The 14778-nt window shown below is 51.4% G+C and overlaps 6 protein-coding genes across 6 annotated transcripts; 2 read left to right on the top strand and 4 right to left on the bottom strand.

Moving 5' to 3' along the window:
• Positions 1-1114: 1114 nt before the first annotated feature.
• On the bottom strand, positions 1115-1264 carry BCR38DRAFT_341996 (uncharacterized protein; the record flags this gene model as incomplete). Its single annotated transcript, XM_040855915.1, has 1 exon — positions 1115-1264. A coding segment is annotated over one exon (150 nt), but the record flags the coding sequence as incomplete, so codon positions are not given.
• Positions 1265-3899: 2635 nt separating this feature from the next.
• On the bottom strand, positions 3900-5797 carry BCR38DRAFT_195763 (P-loop containing nucleoside triphosphate hydrolase protein). The gene is made up of 6 exons (XM_040854047.1): positions 5499-5797; positions 5237-5447; positions 5115-5167; positions 4753-5016; positions 4384-4691; positions 3900-4325 (listed from the first exon to the last, which is right to left on the bottom strand). Exons 1-6 carry the CDS (start codon positions 5554-5556, stop codon positions 4101-4103), a joined length of 1119 nt encoding a protein of 372 aa, XP_040716506.1. The 5' UTR covers positions 5557-5797; the 3' UTR covers positions 3900-4100.
• A 579-nt stretch (positions 5798-6376) lies between these two features.
• On the bottom strand, positions 6377-7313 carry BCR38DRAFT_409061 (uncharacterized protein; the record flags this gene model as incomplete). Its single annotated transcript, XM_040858333.1, has 3 exons — positions 6377-6634; positions 6876-7057; positions 7145-7313. The coding sequence occupies 3 exons, from the start codon at positions 7311-7313 to the stop codon at positions 6377-6379; spliced, it is 609 nt and encodes a 202-aa protein (XP_040716505.1).
• A 3313-nt stretch (positions 7314-10626) lies between these two features.
• BCR38DRAFT_432523 (uncharacterized protein) lies at positions 10627-11482 on the top strand. The gene has a single exon (XM_040860193.1). The coding sequence runs from the start codon at positions 10966-10968 to the stop codon at positions 11413-11415; it is 450 nt and encodes a 149-aa protein (XP_040716504.1). The 5' UTR covers positions 10627-10965; the 3' UTR covers positions 11416-11482.
• A 447-nt stretch (positions 11483-11929) lies between these two features.
• BCR38DRAFT_341232 (uncharacterized protein) lies at positions 11930-13216 on the top strand (the record flags this gene model as incomplete). The annotated part of the gene is made up of 1 exon (XM_040855854.1): positions 11930-13216. The coding sequence occupies one exon, from the start codon at positions 11930-11932 to the stop codon at positions 13214-13216; it is 1287 nt and encodes a 428-aa protein (XP_040716503.1).
• Positions 13217-13932: 716 nt separating this feature from the next.
• Positions 13933-14476, bottom strand: BCR38DRAFT_432521 (uncharacterized protein). The gene has a single exon (XM_040860192.1). It carries the CDS (start codon positions 14226-14228, stop codon positions 13944-13946), a length of 285 nt encoding a protein of 94 aa, XP_040716502.1. The 5' UTR covers positions 14229-14476; the 3' UTR covers positions 13933-13943.
• Positions 14477-14778: the final 302 nt, after the last annotated feature.

Here is a 14778-nt window from a genome sequence, read left to right as displayed (position 1 = left end):
GAGTTAATCAATCAACGACGTAAGCAACTGCAGTCATCATTACCATTCTATATCAACGTAGCTCCATATTCGGCACAACCATTCGAAACGCTGATAATTAAACTAGCACTAATTCACGCGCCAGTAGACAGAACAGAGTAATAGCAGAAAGCTTACTCTTCACGATTCTTTCTATCCTTCCCGGGTTCTATTATATGCATTCCCCATAGATAATTCGTGAAGTATCGAACTACCACGGCAAGAGCATTTCGATTACCTGTTGCCTAGTGTATATTTTGAATAATAAGATAAGCTGATGTAACATAGTAAACAATTATGACTTTAGTGTGAATATAGCGATATCCGCAGTAATCGAAAGGGTCAATAGTAGTGTATACTTTACGGCGGACTACGAAGTAGTTAGTGACTGGAAGTGGATACGAATACGGCCGAGCCGCGTCCAGTGAAGAGCAATGGATAAGTCGCGTCGCAGTCCGGAATAGACAAGATAACGACTATATATTGTTTATGGAGAATGTTGCCGAGGTTCTACTATCCTTGTAAGTGTCGCGATATTTAAGAGCTGCCAACATTCGCTCCGCCTGGTCTCTATCAAATCTGCGACTAATATAGTTACAGCAGACATATCGTTTGCCCTGTAAGCTCCTATAAGGCTCTTTGTGTCTCCCACAAGGGGTTTATAGGTACGCAAAATCCATCCCAACACTTAAGAAGTGGTCTAACCTAGTAATACGCAAGGCTGGAGGCCAATTTATCGCTAACAACCTCTGTAACGGAAGCGGCAAGCTACCAGATTTGGAGGCACGTGCTAAGGAGTATGCAGACGAGCCCAGCGATTCTCACAAGTGTAGAAGGACTGCATACTGCTTGTTCGGAGGCCTTTTCAAGCGTACGTAGGAAGGAGACCTGAATTGAGCCTTTTAAGATTCAGCTGACCAGAAATAGTTATATTCAGAAAAGGAATGAAGTCCGGTTAGCCTACAGAATTTCGCGGGGGAAATACACGCCCACAGTAAGGTTACAGTGAACCTCAGGGCACTCGAATCGTTTCTTCTAGATCAGCTATCACTCCCGTCCTCGAGAACCTGTCGCCGAGTTGAACACCAAGATTGGTTCACCGTCCAGCCCGGTCCAGATGCTCTTCAGGGGTGGCCTCGACGGCGTGTCGTGCCACTTGAATCGCCTCTTCCAGATCTGCTATCGCTCCCGTCCTCGAGAACCTGTTACCGAGTCGAACTCGAAGATTGCTTAATCGCTCGGCCCGGTCTAGAGAGCCTTGAGAGGTGGCCTCAACAGCTTGTCGTGCTACTTAAATCGCTTCTTCCAGATCTGCTATCGCTCTCGTCCTCCAAGAACCTGCGGCTGAGTTGGACGCCCTGAGACACTACTTGTACAACCTTAGAGCAAGTAGCCTTATCATACTGAGACCTAGCTACTCACAACACAGCCTATGACCTCTGTTTCTCGCCGCACTTTCCGGCTTCATTACTGAAGGAGAGGTCGAAGAGATGCTACTTGTGGGTTGGAAGGTCTCTCCCGCCGGCGAATCCACATGTGTGAGACGTCATCCATGAATCCTACACTTCAGGTGTCAAGGGTGCAAGATCCTGAGGCGTGCGGCAGGCGGCAGAATCTGAAATGCGTTGTCACTGATGGCTTACCATACTTGTGTACTGGACGACATCCGTCTCGCGGTCGCCGCGTTTACGGCGGTCAAATCATTGGCCCTAAAGCGACGACGGATAGAAATCTTGCCGATAATCACGATCCACTGGCTATTACCTAGTAAGTAGGCATTTACAATAGCACCTTGAAAGGAGGCTTTCTTTCCGTCAGGAGTTGATTTCTTATAACGGGAGCTTGCACCGGAATGTGATATTCGACAAAACCACAGAGCTTGAATCGTGTAATATAGGGATCAAAAACGCGTCCGATTTTATGCTCCGGTATACATTGCATAGTACACAAGGCGTTAAGGATCTTCATAAGCCGCAGCCTTGCATAGGACAGCATGATAAACGAGATTATTTTTTTTTGAAAAAATCAGAAGATCTTATTGAGAATCTTTTTGTCCGTTACTATTATCTTCACCTTAAACCTGCGGGCCCTTACTACGTGTTGTCACTATAGGAATTTACTAATATTAAAATTAAGCAGTAAATCTCGTCGCTATTCAAGAGTAAGCAGTATCCGTCATTATGGGACATCGGAGTTGCAGCCGTCCCCAGCAGCCGCTTCTACGTTCCCCAAACTGATGACTCTACCGAAGGACCACTGCCGCCCAACAGCAGATGGCATGCAGCCCAGCACTAGTCTCAGTCTTTTAGCCGCAGCAATCTGGCGACCTCAACCGCTGGGATGCCATGCCTCTTGATTGGCCGACAGCGATACCCCGTGCGTCCAGCCGTGACGACAAGGAGCTTTGGCTGTCATCCCGTCGGAGCCCAGTCCAGTGCGTTTAGCGTGAACCCTTATATCCTTCTGATGGCACAGGGTAAACAGAGGCTCTGCCGGTTTGGTCACGTTCGGTGCCGGTTTGACCATCGCTGTGCGGAAATTTGTCGATACGGTCGGAGCCCGAATTTGTTTTGCTACGACAAACAAACGAGATCGCAGAGCAATCAGGGCTAGCGTCAACCCGAACGGGGACTATTCAGCGACCACATCTGGGCGATATCACTCGACATGAACTGTAGGAATCCGAGTGGGTGTTTGCCTACAGTGAAGTTCAACCTCCATACGCTACGTTGCGCTGAAGCTCGAGGTAGTCCATGGCAGAATACATTGCTTATCTGCGAAGTCATCAACTATGCGTAGGGAAACGCTATTGAGATGGTGCGCCGTAGGACCGCGGCAGATTCCCTTGCGCAGTCAGCATGCTTGGATACGTTCGCGATATACCTAGACAGTCTAACTCTCACTAGAGCGTAGTCATCCCTGCCGCGATGAGCCAAAATACAGATCGCTCCAATCTGATGCATTGCATCGGGAAATTCAGGTATCACATGTCGCTATTGGCTACTTAGGAAGCTTCCCTGTATTTCGGCCCACTGAAGATTGCATCGGCACTCATATCGTAGCTGAAAAGAAAACAAGCTGCCCCTCGTCCAGACTTGCCTGCCGGTTTACTTGCGCCGATGTAATGCAACCGTTTAGCACGGTGGTTTGCAGGATACTGCAGCGGTTGAGCAGGTTTCTTGCCTCGAACTCTTCCGTGCGTGAGTATCTACTGATAAGTCGACGAATAGAGGTGCTTCGAACGTGGTCCAGATGCATACGGTACATCGTCCAAGGTCTCCACATGGGTCGACCCATAACGACCTTGTTTCTCATCGTGCATATAATATGAGAGCGGCAGTTTCCGCCCGTCCTTTAGGGAGGTGTGGGACTATCATGCATGTAATACTAGTATACATATCATTTCATCAACTCAGGTCGTAGTAGTTTGTATACGTAGCGCCAGTCCCAGTCCGCTGCTGGAAACTAAAGTCGTAAGCATCGAGCAGAAAAAGACTTTGAATGGTTAAGGCTGGGACAGTGTCGACCGAGGCTCGCATCGCTAGAAACATCACGTTTCACGGCCCAACATGGTGGAATAAAGCCGGAGGCAGCCGACATTTGGCCGAATTTTATGGTTCCAGATCGATATGGAGGTTTCCGTTCGCCCGTTTGCCCGTTCGCCCGACCACGTCTCCCTGAAGAACGGGCGGGCCAGCAATCAGGTACCCGCTATAATACCGGGTATGGTGAAATGACGAGTCTTTTTCGAAGAGAAACAAGCTGGCCGCGGTCTCGGGTGAAGTCTGTTTAAGCTTCACGAAGCTGAAGGCCCAAGCCAGGCCACTGAACTGTCATCAGAAGGACTTTCGTTGGTGATGGGGTCGAGATGAGCTTCTGTTTCGTCAGTGGAGTGGCCTTCAGGAGCGTCGTCCGTGCGGTTTCCTTCATCGTCGGGCTGGCCCATGTCAAGGTCCTCACTACCTTGCCATTGGGACTGCGACCACAAATATTAGTTGACGTGCAAAGTAGAGTCAAAACAATCCGGCAGCTAGGTGATAATTCCATATCATGTCTCGAAGAGCAAAGCATCGTCCACCGGATTAATCGAGGCCACGCTTGCTCCGGAGATGGGGAATATGCTTGTGGAGGTTGCTCACCGGGTTAGGCGGCATTTCCGTCTCATCTTCGTTTTCCCATCCATAGTCTTCGTCCTCGCTGTCGGCGATCTCGAAATCCGTTTCACCGAGTTTCCTCTTGGGGAGTGGTGTTGATGAGAGCGTTATAGAGGGCTGGTTATCGTCATACTCGATGGGAACAAGTCCTGTCTGCTGTAACTTAGTGTTTCGTGACAATGGCAGACATCCTCCAGGGAATGCCACTTACAGCCTGAACATCAAAGCAGAAAGTTGGTCCGATCCGTCCTCGACGGGATTTTCCGTTCAATTTTTGCACAGCAATGGAATGGGCTCCAGATGCGGCACCGTCTTTGAATATCCAATCTCTGAAAGTGACCAAACGTGTAGCGATTCCGTGTTCCCACACCCCAGCATTGATAGATGGTACGAGTGTAGCACCGCGTTCCGGTTGCATTCTAGTTGCGCATTGGCTTAAAACGACGACCGCCATATCTCGAGTCGCAGCGAGCTTTTGAAGACTGGAGATGATGGTTTGGAGCACTTGTAACCGCCGGGCTAAAGGAGCTACATCAGCCTCCTGGCTGGGCATGGTGGGAGTATTTGGGGAGCATCTTACCGCCTTTTGGGCCATTGCGAGCCTCCTGGACTCTTGGGAAAGACTGGCTCAGAAGGGCTGAAAGGGAATGCACCACTAGCAGTGATGCGGCTTCAGGTATACAAGACGCGGTGGGTCTACAAAGAAGCGCAATAAAGTGTGCAAGGCTGGGGCATGTGAAATGAAGCAGACTGTCCAGCTGTTTGCGGTTTGATTCATCTCCGCCTTCGTCGGCATCTTCCATTATTTCAAGAATTCTGGTCCCACAAACGGAGCGAAATGCGTCTGGTCGAGGTTCAGCGAGGCGCAACAGATCAACACCCACGTGATCCAGCCATCATATAGGTATTGCTGAAAGTGCTGTTATGCACAGAGAAACTGACCTACCCATACGACCTTGCCACCATTCCGCAAGGCGCTGGCAGCTACCTGGATGCTGCCAGTGATGGTCAGAAACCCATTCGTTCGATCCTGATGCTGCTGCTGTGCGGGCATGTCTACTTACCCGAAAGCTGTCTTGCCAGATCCAGGCGGACCCCAAACCTCGACGACTTGGCCTTTCTGGATGCCACGAGGACAGGAAACAGCGTCGGCGGCGCCCGCAGTAACACCGCCGAGGTTCTGGTCTAGCGCATCAAGTCCAGTTGAAATAAATCGCGTCCGATCAATCCGCAGCTCCTCGAGCGCATCCGCAGCCGAAACGGTGGGTAGCCGGTCTAAAGGCATTCAGCAAGTCTATAGTGCCCGTAAGAGCAGGCGCAACTTACGAGTGGACGCCAAGTCGGCTTTGGGCGTTTCTGTTCCATGTGCCGGAAGGCTATCCATGGCGAATCAGATGCAGCTGAGTCGGAGGCCTGTAAATGGTATGGTATTTAGATGTAGTCTAGGAGCGCCTGATGTTGCAACGAGAATGTCGATGACTTTCTCGGTTTGTGAGCATGCAATTGTTGTGATGGTAATTCAGCCTCAGCGCCGATCTCCCGACGGTCGGGATTGCTTGTGTTCAATTTAGGCAATGCCGCTGCGGGAGGGCCGGGGTCACGTCCAATGCTATTTCCGTTTTGGTTGCTCATGATTCTACGTCGCACACTTGACATCACCTACTTACGAAGTAGCATAACCCGCAACTGGCTAATGGCCTACGAAATGTATTGTTCCCAAAATGGAAGGCGTCGATCTCTCTGACACTGCGGGTATGAGCACCAAAAGCTACTTCATAATTCGTATTTCGTACATACAGAGCAGCATAACTGTCGTGGGATTTCGCATGACATTTGAGACGACTCTCTTTTCAGCCTCCCTGCACTACTCGCCGCTAATCCATTGAGAGTCCATACCGGCCTGGGGAGCGTCGTCACTCTCGAGTCGTGACCGTGGGGACAAAAAAAAATTCCACAACCCCATGTCCTGCTAGCCGATGTGTCAGCGGAGAAGTGCCAAGATACCCAGCAAATGGTCTGGTTTGCAGATTGTCATGAAATTGTCATGAAGATCCATACTTCCGTGTGCTCGATTCAGGGAAAACCAATCAGTTGTAGATGACAGCATCAGGTTTACGAGAACAATAGTACAGCATGTGCCCTACGCATACATTATTTTATTTCTGCACACTTCGTACACGACTGAAGCATATACCCGACCGCTTCTACTGCATGAGTGGCGACTCATCAACCATAACTTTCCCACTGAACAGGGAAGTTTCGCTGGCAGGATTTGCAATCTGCTGGAGATAATCGCGCCAGACATAATAGGACCGAGGTGAAGCTGGTCGTGCGCCCCGCATGGAAATTGAAATCCTTTTTCCCAAGGCAAAATCTCGAACAACGACGAAGCTATCCGAACCCCACAGTACGGTGCAGCTCCTCTTATAACCCCGAGGTGCCCTGGGCGTACTCCATATACTCTACTCTAACATGGTAGCAAGGTGGCTGATAACGGTCTAATGCACCGACAAAGAGCCGCCTTGTTTGACTATGCTCGTTGCAGTAATCCGAGGGAGCTTGTGCGGCCCCGCCCCGTTCTCCAGCATGTTTCTCAGGGAAAGATCGCGACGGGCTATTAAGTCGGGGTTGTAAGTCGACGCAAGACAGTAAGCGTGGAGCATTGGTTTCGTCAATGGGAAACGGGTCGTGTCAGGAACGTACGTTGTCGAAAGACGCCGGAGAAGAGGAAGCAGCGCGGTTGGCGGCTAGCCCGTGATGCCGAATGCCGACGGAAAACGCGGGACTGAATTTCACGATTCTGGCGCTTCCACTCTCGGCTGACAGCCCCATATACTTCTCATCGTGGAGAACATCTGGCGTTGGTGATTGGCCATTGCGGCCAGCTATCCTGGTTTAGACGGTTGCAAGTCCCCAAGTTCATGCCCTATCAGATCTTCGACAAGGCTTGCTCTGCAGCTCCTGCAAGGTACGTTCGCTGCCGTCGGGGGATAGTTTCAATTCTGATTCAGTGAAACCACATGTTTTAGGGGCCGTCAATGTGGTGATGTGATACTTGCTCGTAACTTGAGGGATATTAGTAACACGATGTTTGGCTATTTGGGCTACTTGAGTCGGCCGACTCGCACGGCATCGTAGCATGTTGAGAGCCGGCGTGCGTGGATGCGTGCGTGGGTGAGTGGGTGCATGGTGTAGGTACTCAGCCGAGTTCCACAATTTCCCCGTGCGCGGAGCAACAACGGCCTTATCTTGCAGCCCCAGACGGGCTCTTTAATATCGATATCGCGAGGACTTCGCGAGTCCGAAGGCGGACAATCGGGAGGGCTCGGGAGAACTCGGCACGACGACGACGTGGGCTTGGCTGGTGTAGTGGGGAAAAATGTAAAATTGGGAAAGCTGCCAGGGCAAGCCAGGGCCACGGTTGGTAATCTTGTTGCATCTCCTTGGCGGGGACATCCTGGTTGGTTTCCAAAAACTGGCCTTGGTGAGGAGGCCATTTCATTCCGCAAGTCAAGTGGCTCGGAACGAGGGACGAGCCTCCAATTGCGACTTTGGAAGGTATTTCCGGGTAGTACGCAGGTGGCCGGCGAATTGAATTATGCGGCCCACTTGTGTAGCGGAAGATCAGTGCAGCCAGAAAACGGGCTGAGCGGCTCGTCAGGATGTTGAAAGCCAGCTTGGCCGCCCTCCATCGCAGCTATTCGCGGATTCTCTGCCGGACTGGGTTTAACCTTGACTGAGGTCACTGAAGACATTTTCTGGGCTGTATGGGAATAATGGGCAAGTCATAGAGCCATGATGACATCGTCGGACCCCGGTTTGGAAAATGCTTGCGTCCAGATTGCTGAACTGCGCATCATCATCCTCCATCGCAGCCTGGGAAGGAACACACACACCGTCGCTGACTCGTGCGATGGGGCGAGCCGTCTGGGGTTGGTGATTGAGCTTCTCGTACGAAGTATTTGTACTTCGTACCACGACACGGTATTTGTAAATCCCAGTGCTATCGGCGCACCCGGAAACTTGGAAAAGCTGAGGTGTCAACTTGAAGCTCCTGCAAGCAGAGTTCTAGAAGGGCCAAGACTTTTTGATGGACCCTAGGTGCGTCTAGTGCAGTCTGCTGTGTGGTGAACTAGGCTGGATATCCCCGATAGAGACATAAGCAACCTGGGGAAAGGGGAAAGGAATGCGGAGGACGTTGGAAAGCGCCAGCAACAATTCGAATCAGACATCCATGGATGTCTGTCGTGTCGTCCGGGGTAAATTAGTGAATAACCAGACTCCGTAGCTTTTCCCGGAGCCGCCCAGACGTGTCCTGGTCGTAGCATTTTTGATAACCTAATGGGGGCATACTGCTCGGAAAGCGCTCCAATAACAGAAGAGCAGGGCGAGGCTAGCAAACTGAACAGGGCTTCAAGCGATCCGGTTCCCTTGGTATCGTGACCCCGCGACGGAAATGCCCTCAGATTGGTATCCATACTTGTAATAAGCATGACAGCAGCACGATCGCGACTCATCGACGCCATAGATTCCTTGCTTGGCCTTGCCTGACGTCGCTGGTTTTACGAGCATCAAAGCACCGCGCCAAACTGGCACACGTCTTGTGCCTCGCGTTTCCACAAGCGGACGAGTCCACCGTGGCTGCAATACACAGTAAATGAGTGGTTGGTGGGGCGCGATATTGCTGGCGTTGCCAGTGTGGTAATTAAATATGCTTCGTATTTGACCATCCAGTGGCACCATAACGAATGTGGGGAGGCAACCGGATATACCCAACATTACCGTGGGGTATCACACAGCCACAAGACATACTTTCGGCTGTGAAAGCAAATGTATATGTCTGTTGAGGGAGAGAAAGAAAGAAAGAAAGAAAAAGAAAAGAGTTCCTGTCATTGTAGACGTTCCCGGTGTTACTGCATTGAAATCAAGGCTTCGGCATTATCATTGTCTGTGCCGGAAGGTCACAGATTCCCGGATATCTCCTCTGGCTTGCAGTCCGGTGTAACGCGCCTTTTCAGTCGGATAAGGTAGAGATCTTCCCCTTCCCCAGAATCTTGTGAATGCAACGATGCCCACGTGCAGGTACGATGTGTGGCAGTCAAGACCAAATATGACAAAACGACGGGTGGTTGTCAGTAATCCTGGAACGGAAGCAATGTGCCTACTGTCAGATGGTCATCAATGGCAATCTGATCGCGAGAGACCCGTCATCACCGTACTATGTATGCAATAATTCATAACACGCCGATCAAATGGTGCTGAGTGACATGTTGGGTCCCCCCACGTTTTGGCTTGAAAGAAAGGCTTGGCAATAAGTTGCCGTAAGCGACACGGGAGCCCATTTCGATAGTTTTCCGATGATTACTCTATTGCGACCCCGTGGTTTTTTCTTCTCAGCTGCCTCAATTTCGTGGTATCGTGTTGACTCGACTTCGGACCTCATCGTCATCGAGTCAACAGCATTCCGAGAATGTAGCCGGGGACCAGCTGCCAGCTTCCCAATCCTTCACTGACTCGAACGTCAGGCAGATAAGCCTGGTTACAATGTGCCACGTATGGGGGGCCCTGGTTCCTTGTAACTCCTTGGCCCCTGATGATCCATGGGGAGATTATGGAACTCTACATAGTACGGGGAAACTTCAGAGTGGGAGGTAAGTTTCTAGTTTCTGTGGGGAGGCCACGACCCTCGATGATAGGCCAGCATTCGAAAATGATGTCGTCGCGGGCTGTCCCAGGTGAGGCCGTAACAGGTAATGATGGGAGAATTTGATCCCCCATATTCCCAATCGGTGCTGGACTGATGGCCTCGAGCATGGCCGGCTTGACTGTCCGCGGCTATCTCGTTCACCGGAATGTATCGTATCCTCGTTGCGTGCGCTTTGGCTTCAGCCATGCGCAACCTAGATAACGGAAGCAAGCCAGACAAAATTTGATGGCCGACCATCGCTAGCACTCTCTTGGTCGGCTCGCCAGTATATCCAGATTCTCTCTGTCGGTCCGCTGTACTCCATCTTTCACTTCCAACTCGCTCTGGCAAGCCTGGCTTATCGGCTAATGTCACCCCCATTAGGTTGTCATCCCGCCGAGGACCGGCCCCACGTTCTCCATACTGTCGTGAGTTTTCGGACGCAGCGTCAATATTCCACCCAAGTTGGGAAGGCAGATGATAACGCTAGTGGGGGACGGATGAAGTGTCGGAACTGAAAATGGCAATGGCTGCAGCTTTGGAATGTCACGAAAATACTCAAATTGTTATCTGAGACGAAATTCATCGATACCGGCGATACTCTGAGAATTAGCACACTATAGCACAGGCATAAAGAACAAATATTTTCTATGGAATCTGATGACCTGATCCAACCTGCTCCATGGCCAGATTCCTTGTATTCAATTAAGAATAATTTGTCAATCAAAAGTGAAATACACCATCCGGGCCGCTTATCGCGGTACGTTGGTGAGAAGGCGATCCTCGATGTCTTCGCAGTAGTATTGTTCAATATCCTCCACGATCCGAATTCATACAATCTCCAACCTATGATTGAGACGTTGCCCATGCCAATCGGCTGTTGGATTGCATGAAGGCTTAATTCAGCAATGCACCGAAGGATAGATGAATGGCCATGTCGCTTGTCAAAGCGCACGTAGCCCGAATAACACTATCAAAAGAGACCGAATCTCCGCCATGGAGCCACACTGCTGTATGGACCCTGGGAAGGCGGATCGAGTAGCAAACACCCACACGAGCCGGCAGGATTGACATTTCTTGTGTACAACAAGACGGGGAGGCCAATCAATGAGAATGAGATCAGCTGGAGACTCGGTGAGGGATGCGAAATCAACAAGCCACATCAGACACTTGCCATTCAAAGTTGTAGCTTCACCCCACGACCGTCGAGCCAAGCATGACTGCCTCACAGCCTCGGTCGCTGCCACTGGCCCTCCCTTTGTCCACACGCCCGTGCAAGATCAAAGGGAGTGTGCATGTCGAGGTCAGCGGCTCGTTTCACCACACCCCCAATGTGTCTTTTTTGTGTCTGGGCAGTCTGAGCTTGGCGCTTCACGTTCCCTGTGTGCCTGTGACGCCTTTGCTGGGCGGCTTCAGTGCAATTCTGAGGTGGTGTTCACAAGCTTCCCCTCCACAATGGCACATCCTCAGGGGTCTCAGGATCCCCGGTGGCTGCCCCAGGCCTTGTGTCCAGTACCCACTCTGGGCATCCACTCAACACCCACGCATCCCCCCTAGAATCATCAATCGGGCCTGCAAGGCAGGGTGCGGAGCGAAGGGGGGGATCTTTTTTTTGGGGGGGGACCACCCACATTCTGGCGTGCTTTTGCATTGGGGTACTTGAGTACGTACTTGGGTACTTCCCACCTGTAGACAAGGTCTGCCTTCCACGATTTTTTTGGCACTCGCTGTCTTCCGACCCGCCCGACTCATTTAAAACCATACCAGCGTCCCCCTTCCCCCCAAATTATTCCCCTCTGAAGTTCTGCCGTACCCCCCATAGACACCATACATCGACTCGACTTACAGCGACCACAACCAGCAAACAAGAAAAATTTACAACAACCCTCGACGGCAATCTCAAACTGCTCCGGCTTGGTCATTGGAAATTGGGTCGACTGCCAACGATTTTCAAATAAAAGTACACAAGGGCCGAACTTCAAAAAGGGACAGATTTATCCCGTCGCTCCGCCGCCGCCAAATCTAGGACATCCGCTCTGAGGAAACCGGTGCCCCCTTGGCCGGCGATCACATGCAACGCTCACAGTCAGCAGTGGATTTTTCCAACCTGCTGAATCCGGAAACCACGACGACGACAACCCCGCAAAGGGAAACAAATTATCCTGCTGGAAATCAGACAGACCAGGACGGAGACGTCGATATGGCTACTGTCACTGTAATCCGGCCAAATGGCCCTCTACCAGGGGGTCAGCCCGCCGAGAATCCCAGCGAACTCCCGCGCCCGTACAAATGCCCCCTGTGCGATAAGGCTTTCCACCGTCTAGAACACCAAACGAGGCATATCAGGACGCACACGGGCGAGAAGCCCCATGCCTGCCAGTTCCCAGGCTGCAGTAAAAAGTTCTCGCGGTCGGACGAGCTCACCCGCCACTCGAGGATACATAACAACCCCAACTCAAGGAGAGGAAACAAAAATCCCCAGGGGTCGCATCACTCCATGGGCGGCTCCCTCACCCCGGAGTCCATGATGCCGCCGCCCTCGGGACCACGCTCCATTAAGTCGGCACCCAACTCGACACTGGGTTCGCCCAACGTCTCGCCACCCCACTCTTACTCGACATATGGGCTCCCGGCATCTTCGCTTCACCACTATTCACGGGGAATGAACGGTTGCAGCCCCTTGACCAACCAAGGCATGGATATCGGCATGCTGGCGAGCGCTGCAAACCAAGTTGAGCGAGAAAATATGTCCGGCCATCATCACCATACGTCGAGGCATCACCCCTATTACTCGCACAGCGTCCACGCTTCTCGAGGCTACCTCCCTTCTCTTTCCGCCTACCACATGTCTCGATCGCATTCAAACGAGGAGCATCATGATGATCACTATTCCCACGCGCCTAGGCACGCGAAAAGGTCAAGACCCAATTCCCCCAACTCCACGGCCCCCTCATCGCCCACCTTCTCCCACGATTCGCTATCACCCACTCCGGATCACACGCCTTTAGCAACGCCCGCTCACTCGCCTCGGTTACGTCCTTATGCTGGAGTTGAACTGCCCACTTTACGAAACTTGACCCTAGGCCACACTCCAGCTCTGGCTCCTATGGAGCCGCAGAGCTTCGAGGCTAACCACTATCAGCAAACTCAGCAAAGCGGCACTTCGACTCCCCAACGCACTGGCATGTCGCTGGCAGATATCATAAGCCGGCCAGATGGCAGCAGGAAGCTTCCCGTTCCTCAGGTGCCCAAGGTTGCCGTTCACGATCTGCTGGCGCCCAATGATGGCTTCAACCATAGTGGCCGGAGTTCAGCAAGTGGCAGTCTGTCCGGTGGCGATCTCATGGATCGGACGTAGGACTTCAAGTCCAGAGTACCATGATCTCGATTTTACGAAATGAATGATGACTTGGCAAAGCGGCTATAGACGGATATATTTATACATAGAAAGAGTTGGCGTCCACGGGAGAATGGCTTGGAAGAGTTAACGCCATCCCCTTCTGTAATTCAATAACCAGAAGGCGCGACAGGCCGGGTTTCCCCATGGTTTCCTCCCTGGTGGGAATGGGCATAGATTTGAAACCCTCGGCGGCATAGACGTCTGATACATTGGATTTCTTTTTTTTTTTTTACTTTTCCCAAGTTCTTCCCCCCTCAGGATTTCTGAAACGGATGGTGGAAACGGTAAAAGCAAGAATACCATATACTCCTTACAACGACTTTTTCCATTTCCCTATGTTTCGATTTGTATGTTTTCCTCCAAAACACTCAGCGGCGGCGTCTGCCACCCACTTTAGGAATTTCATTGGCGAGTCATATAACGTGGAATTGGCTATTGGGGCACAGTGAGCATTGCTATTTACAGGTGGATATATATCTCATTTACAAGTCCCGGAAAGCTGGAACGAGAGCATACTCTGTTTTGTTTCTATCTCACCGCTGTTCTTTGCTATCAGTCTAGGTATGACATGACTTAGTGAAAGCAAGCAGACCGTAAGAAAATGGACAAACGGACTATTAGTTTTGTAATTGGGTATATGTAGTAAACAATCAACTCAGAATCTCCTCTGATGTATTATTCGGAGTTAACCAAAATAGTGGCATGAACTCTGGGAGTAGCAGGCCGCCCCCCCAACGAAACATTCATCTCCTCTCACCAAACCTTGAACTGTTCGGTAGATTTCTAGCACGGTAGTCCCCGTCAGCGGCCCTCCCCTTAACTTGGCAAATGCTCTTACAGGCGCTTGCTCATTCAGTTCGTACGGTGGTGGACTGATATCGAGGTGAACACGGTTGACATATCGTAACGCACCGAACGATGTCGATACTTTACCCCGCATAATAGCGCCAGCGGTATACAACTGAAGCATGCTGCCGCCGCCAAGTGATAAATGTCTAGTGTTGTATGTGGCGTATATACTAGCGGCGCCAGGCTAGCTCGGAACGGCAGTATGTACATAAGTAGACTGACGGACTGAGCGCTCGTCCAGCCCAGTGGTTACCCATCCACGATGATCTTCCCTCCTTAACCCCCCCCCACCGGACCCTGGATCGTTCGATCACCAACCCGCAGCGCTCTTCAGGTGTGCAAATAGGTGGAATTTGCACTTTCTCAAAGTCCCTCTCCCCCCCCCCCCCCCCCCCAAGGCCATTCATTCCAAGCGACCCAAGAACATGACTGCGCTTCGTTCTGCGCTACGAATCACAACACCAAGAGCCCAACAACAGAGTAGTGTAGTTACCGTGCAGCCCTGCCAGCCACGGACATCTCCGATGTACCTTATCTTTCCGTGCCCAATCCCCACACGAAGTAGCGCCAGCGCTCAATAATACGATTGAAGGAGTGTATGTGCGTGGGAGTAAGTCTCGTCATCAGCACATCAGCTTGGTTGCGTGCCTGCCTGGGCTGGGGGGCAACAA

Source organism: Pseudomassariella vexata (genome assembly GCF_002105095.1).
Source record: "Pseudomassariella vexata strain CBS 129021 chromosome Unknown BCR38scaffold_6, whole genome shotgun sequence".
Lineage (NCBI taxonomy): Eukaryota > Fungi > Ascomycota > Sordariomycetes > Amphisphaeriales > Pseudomassariaceae > Pseudomassariella > Pseudomassariella vexata.
Note: the sequence above shows the minus strand (reverse complement) of the source record. Positions and strands in the feature narration are given on the sequence as shown.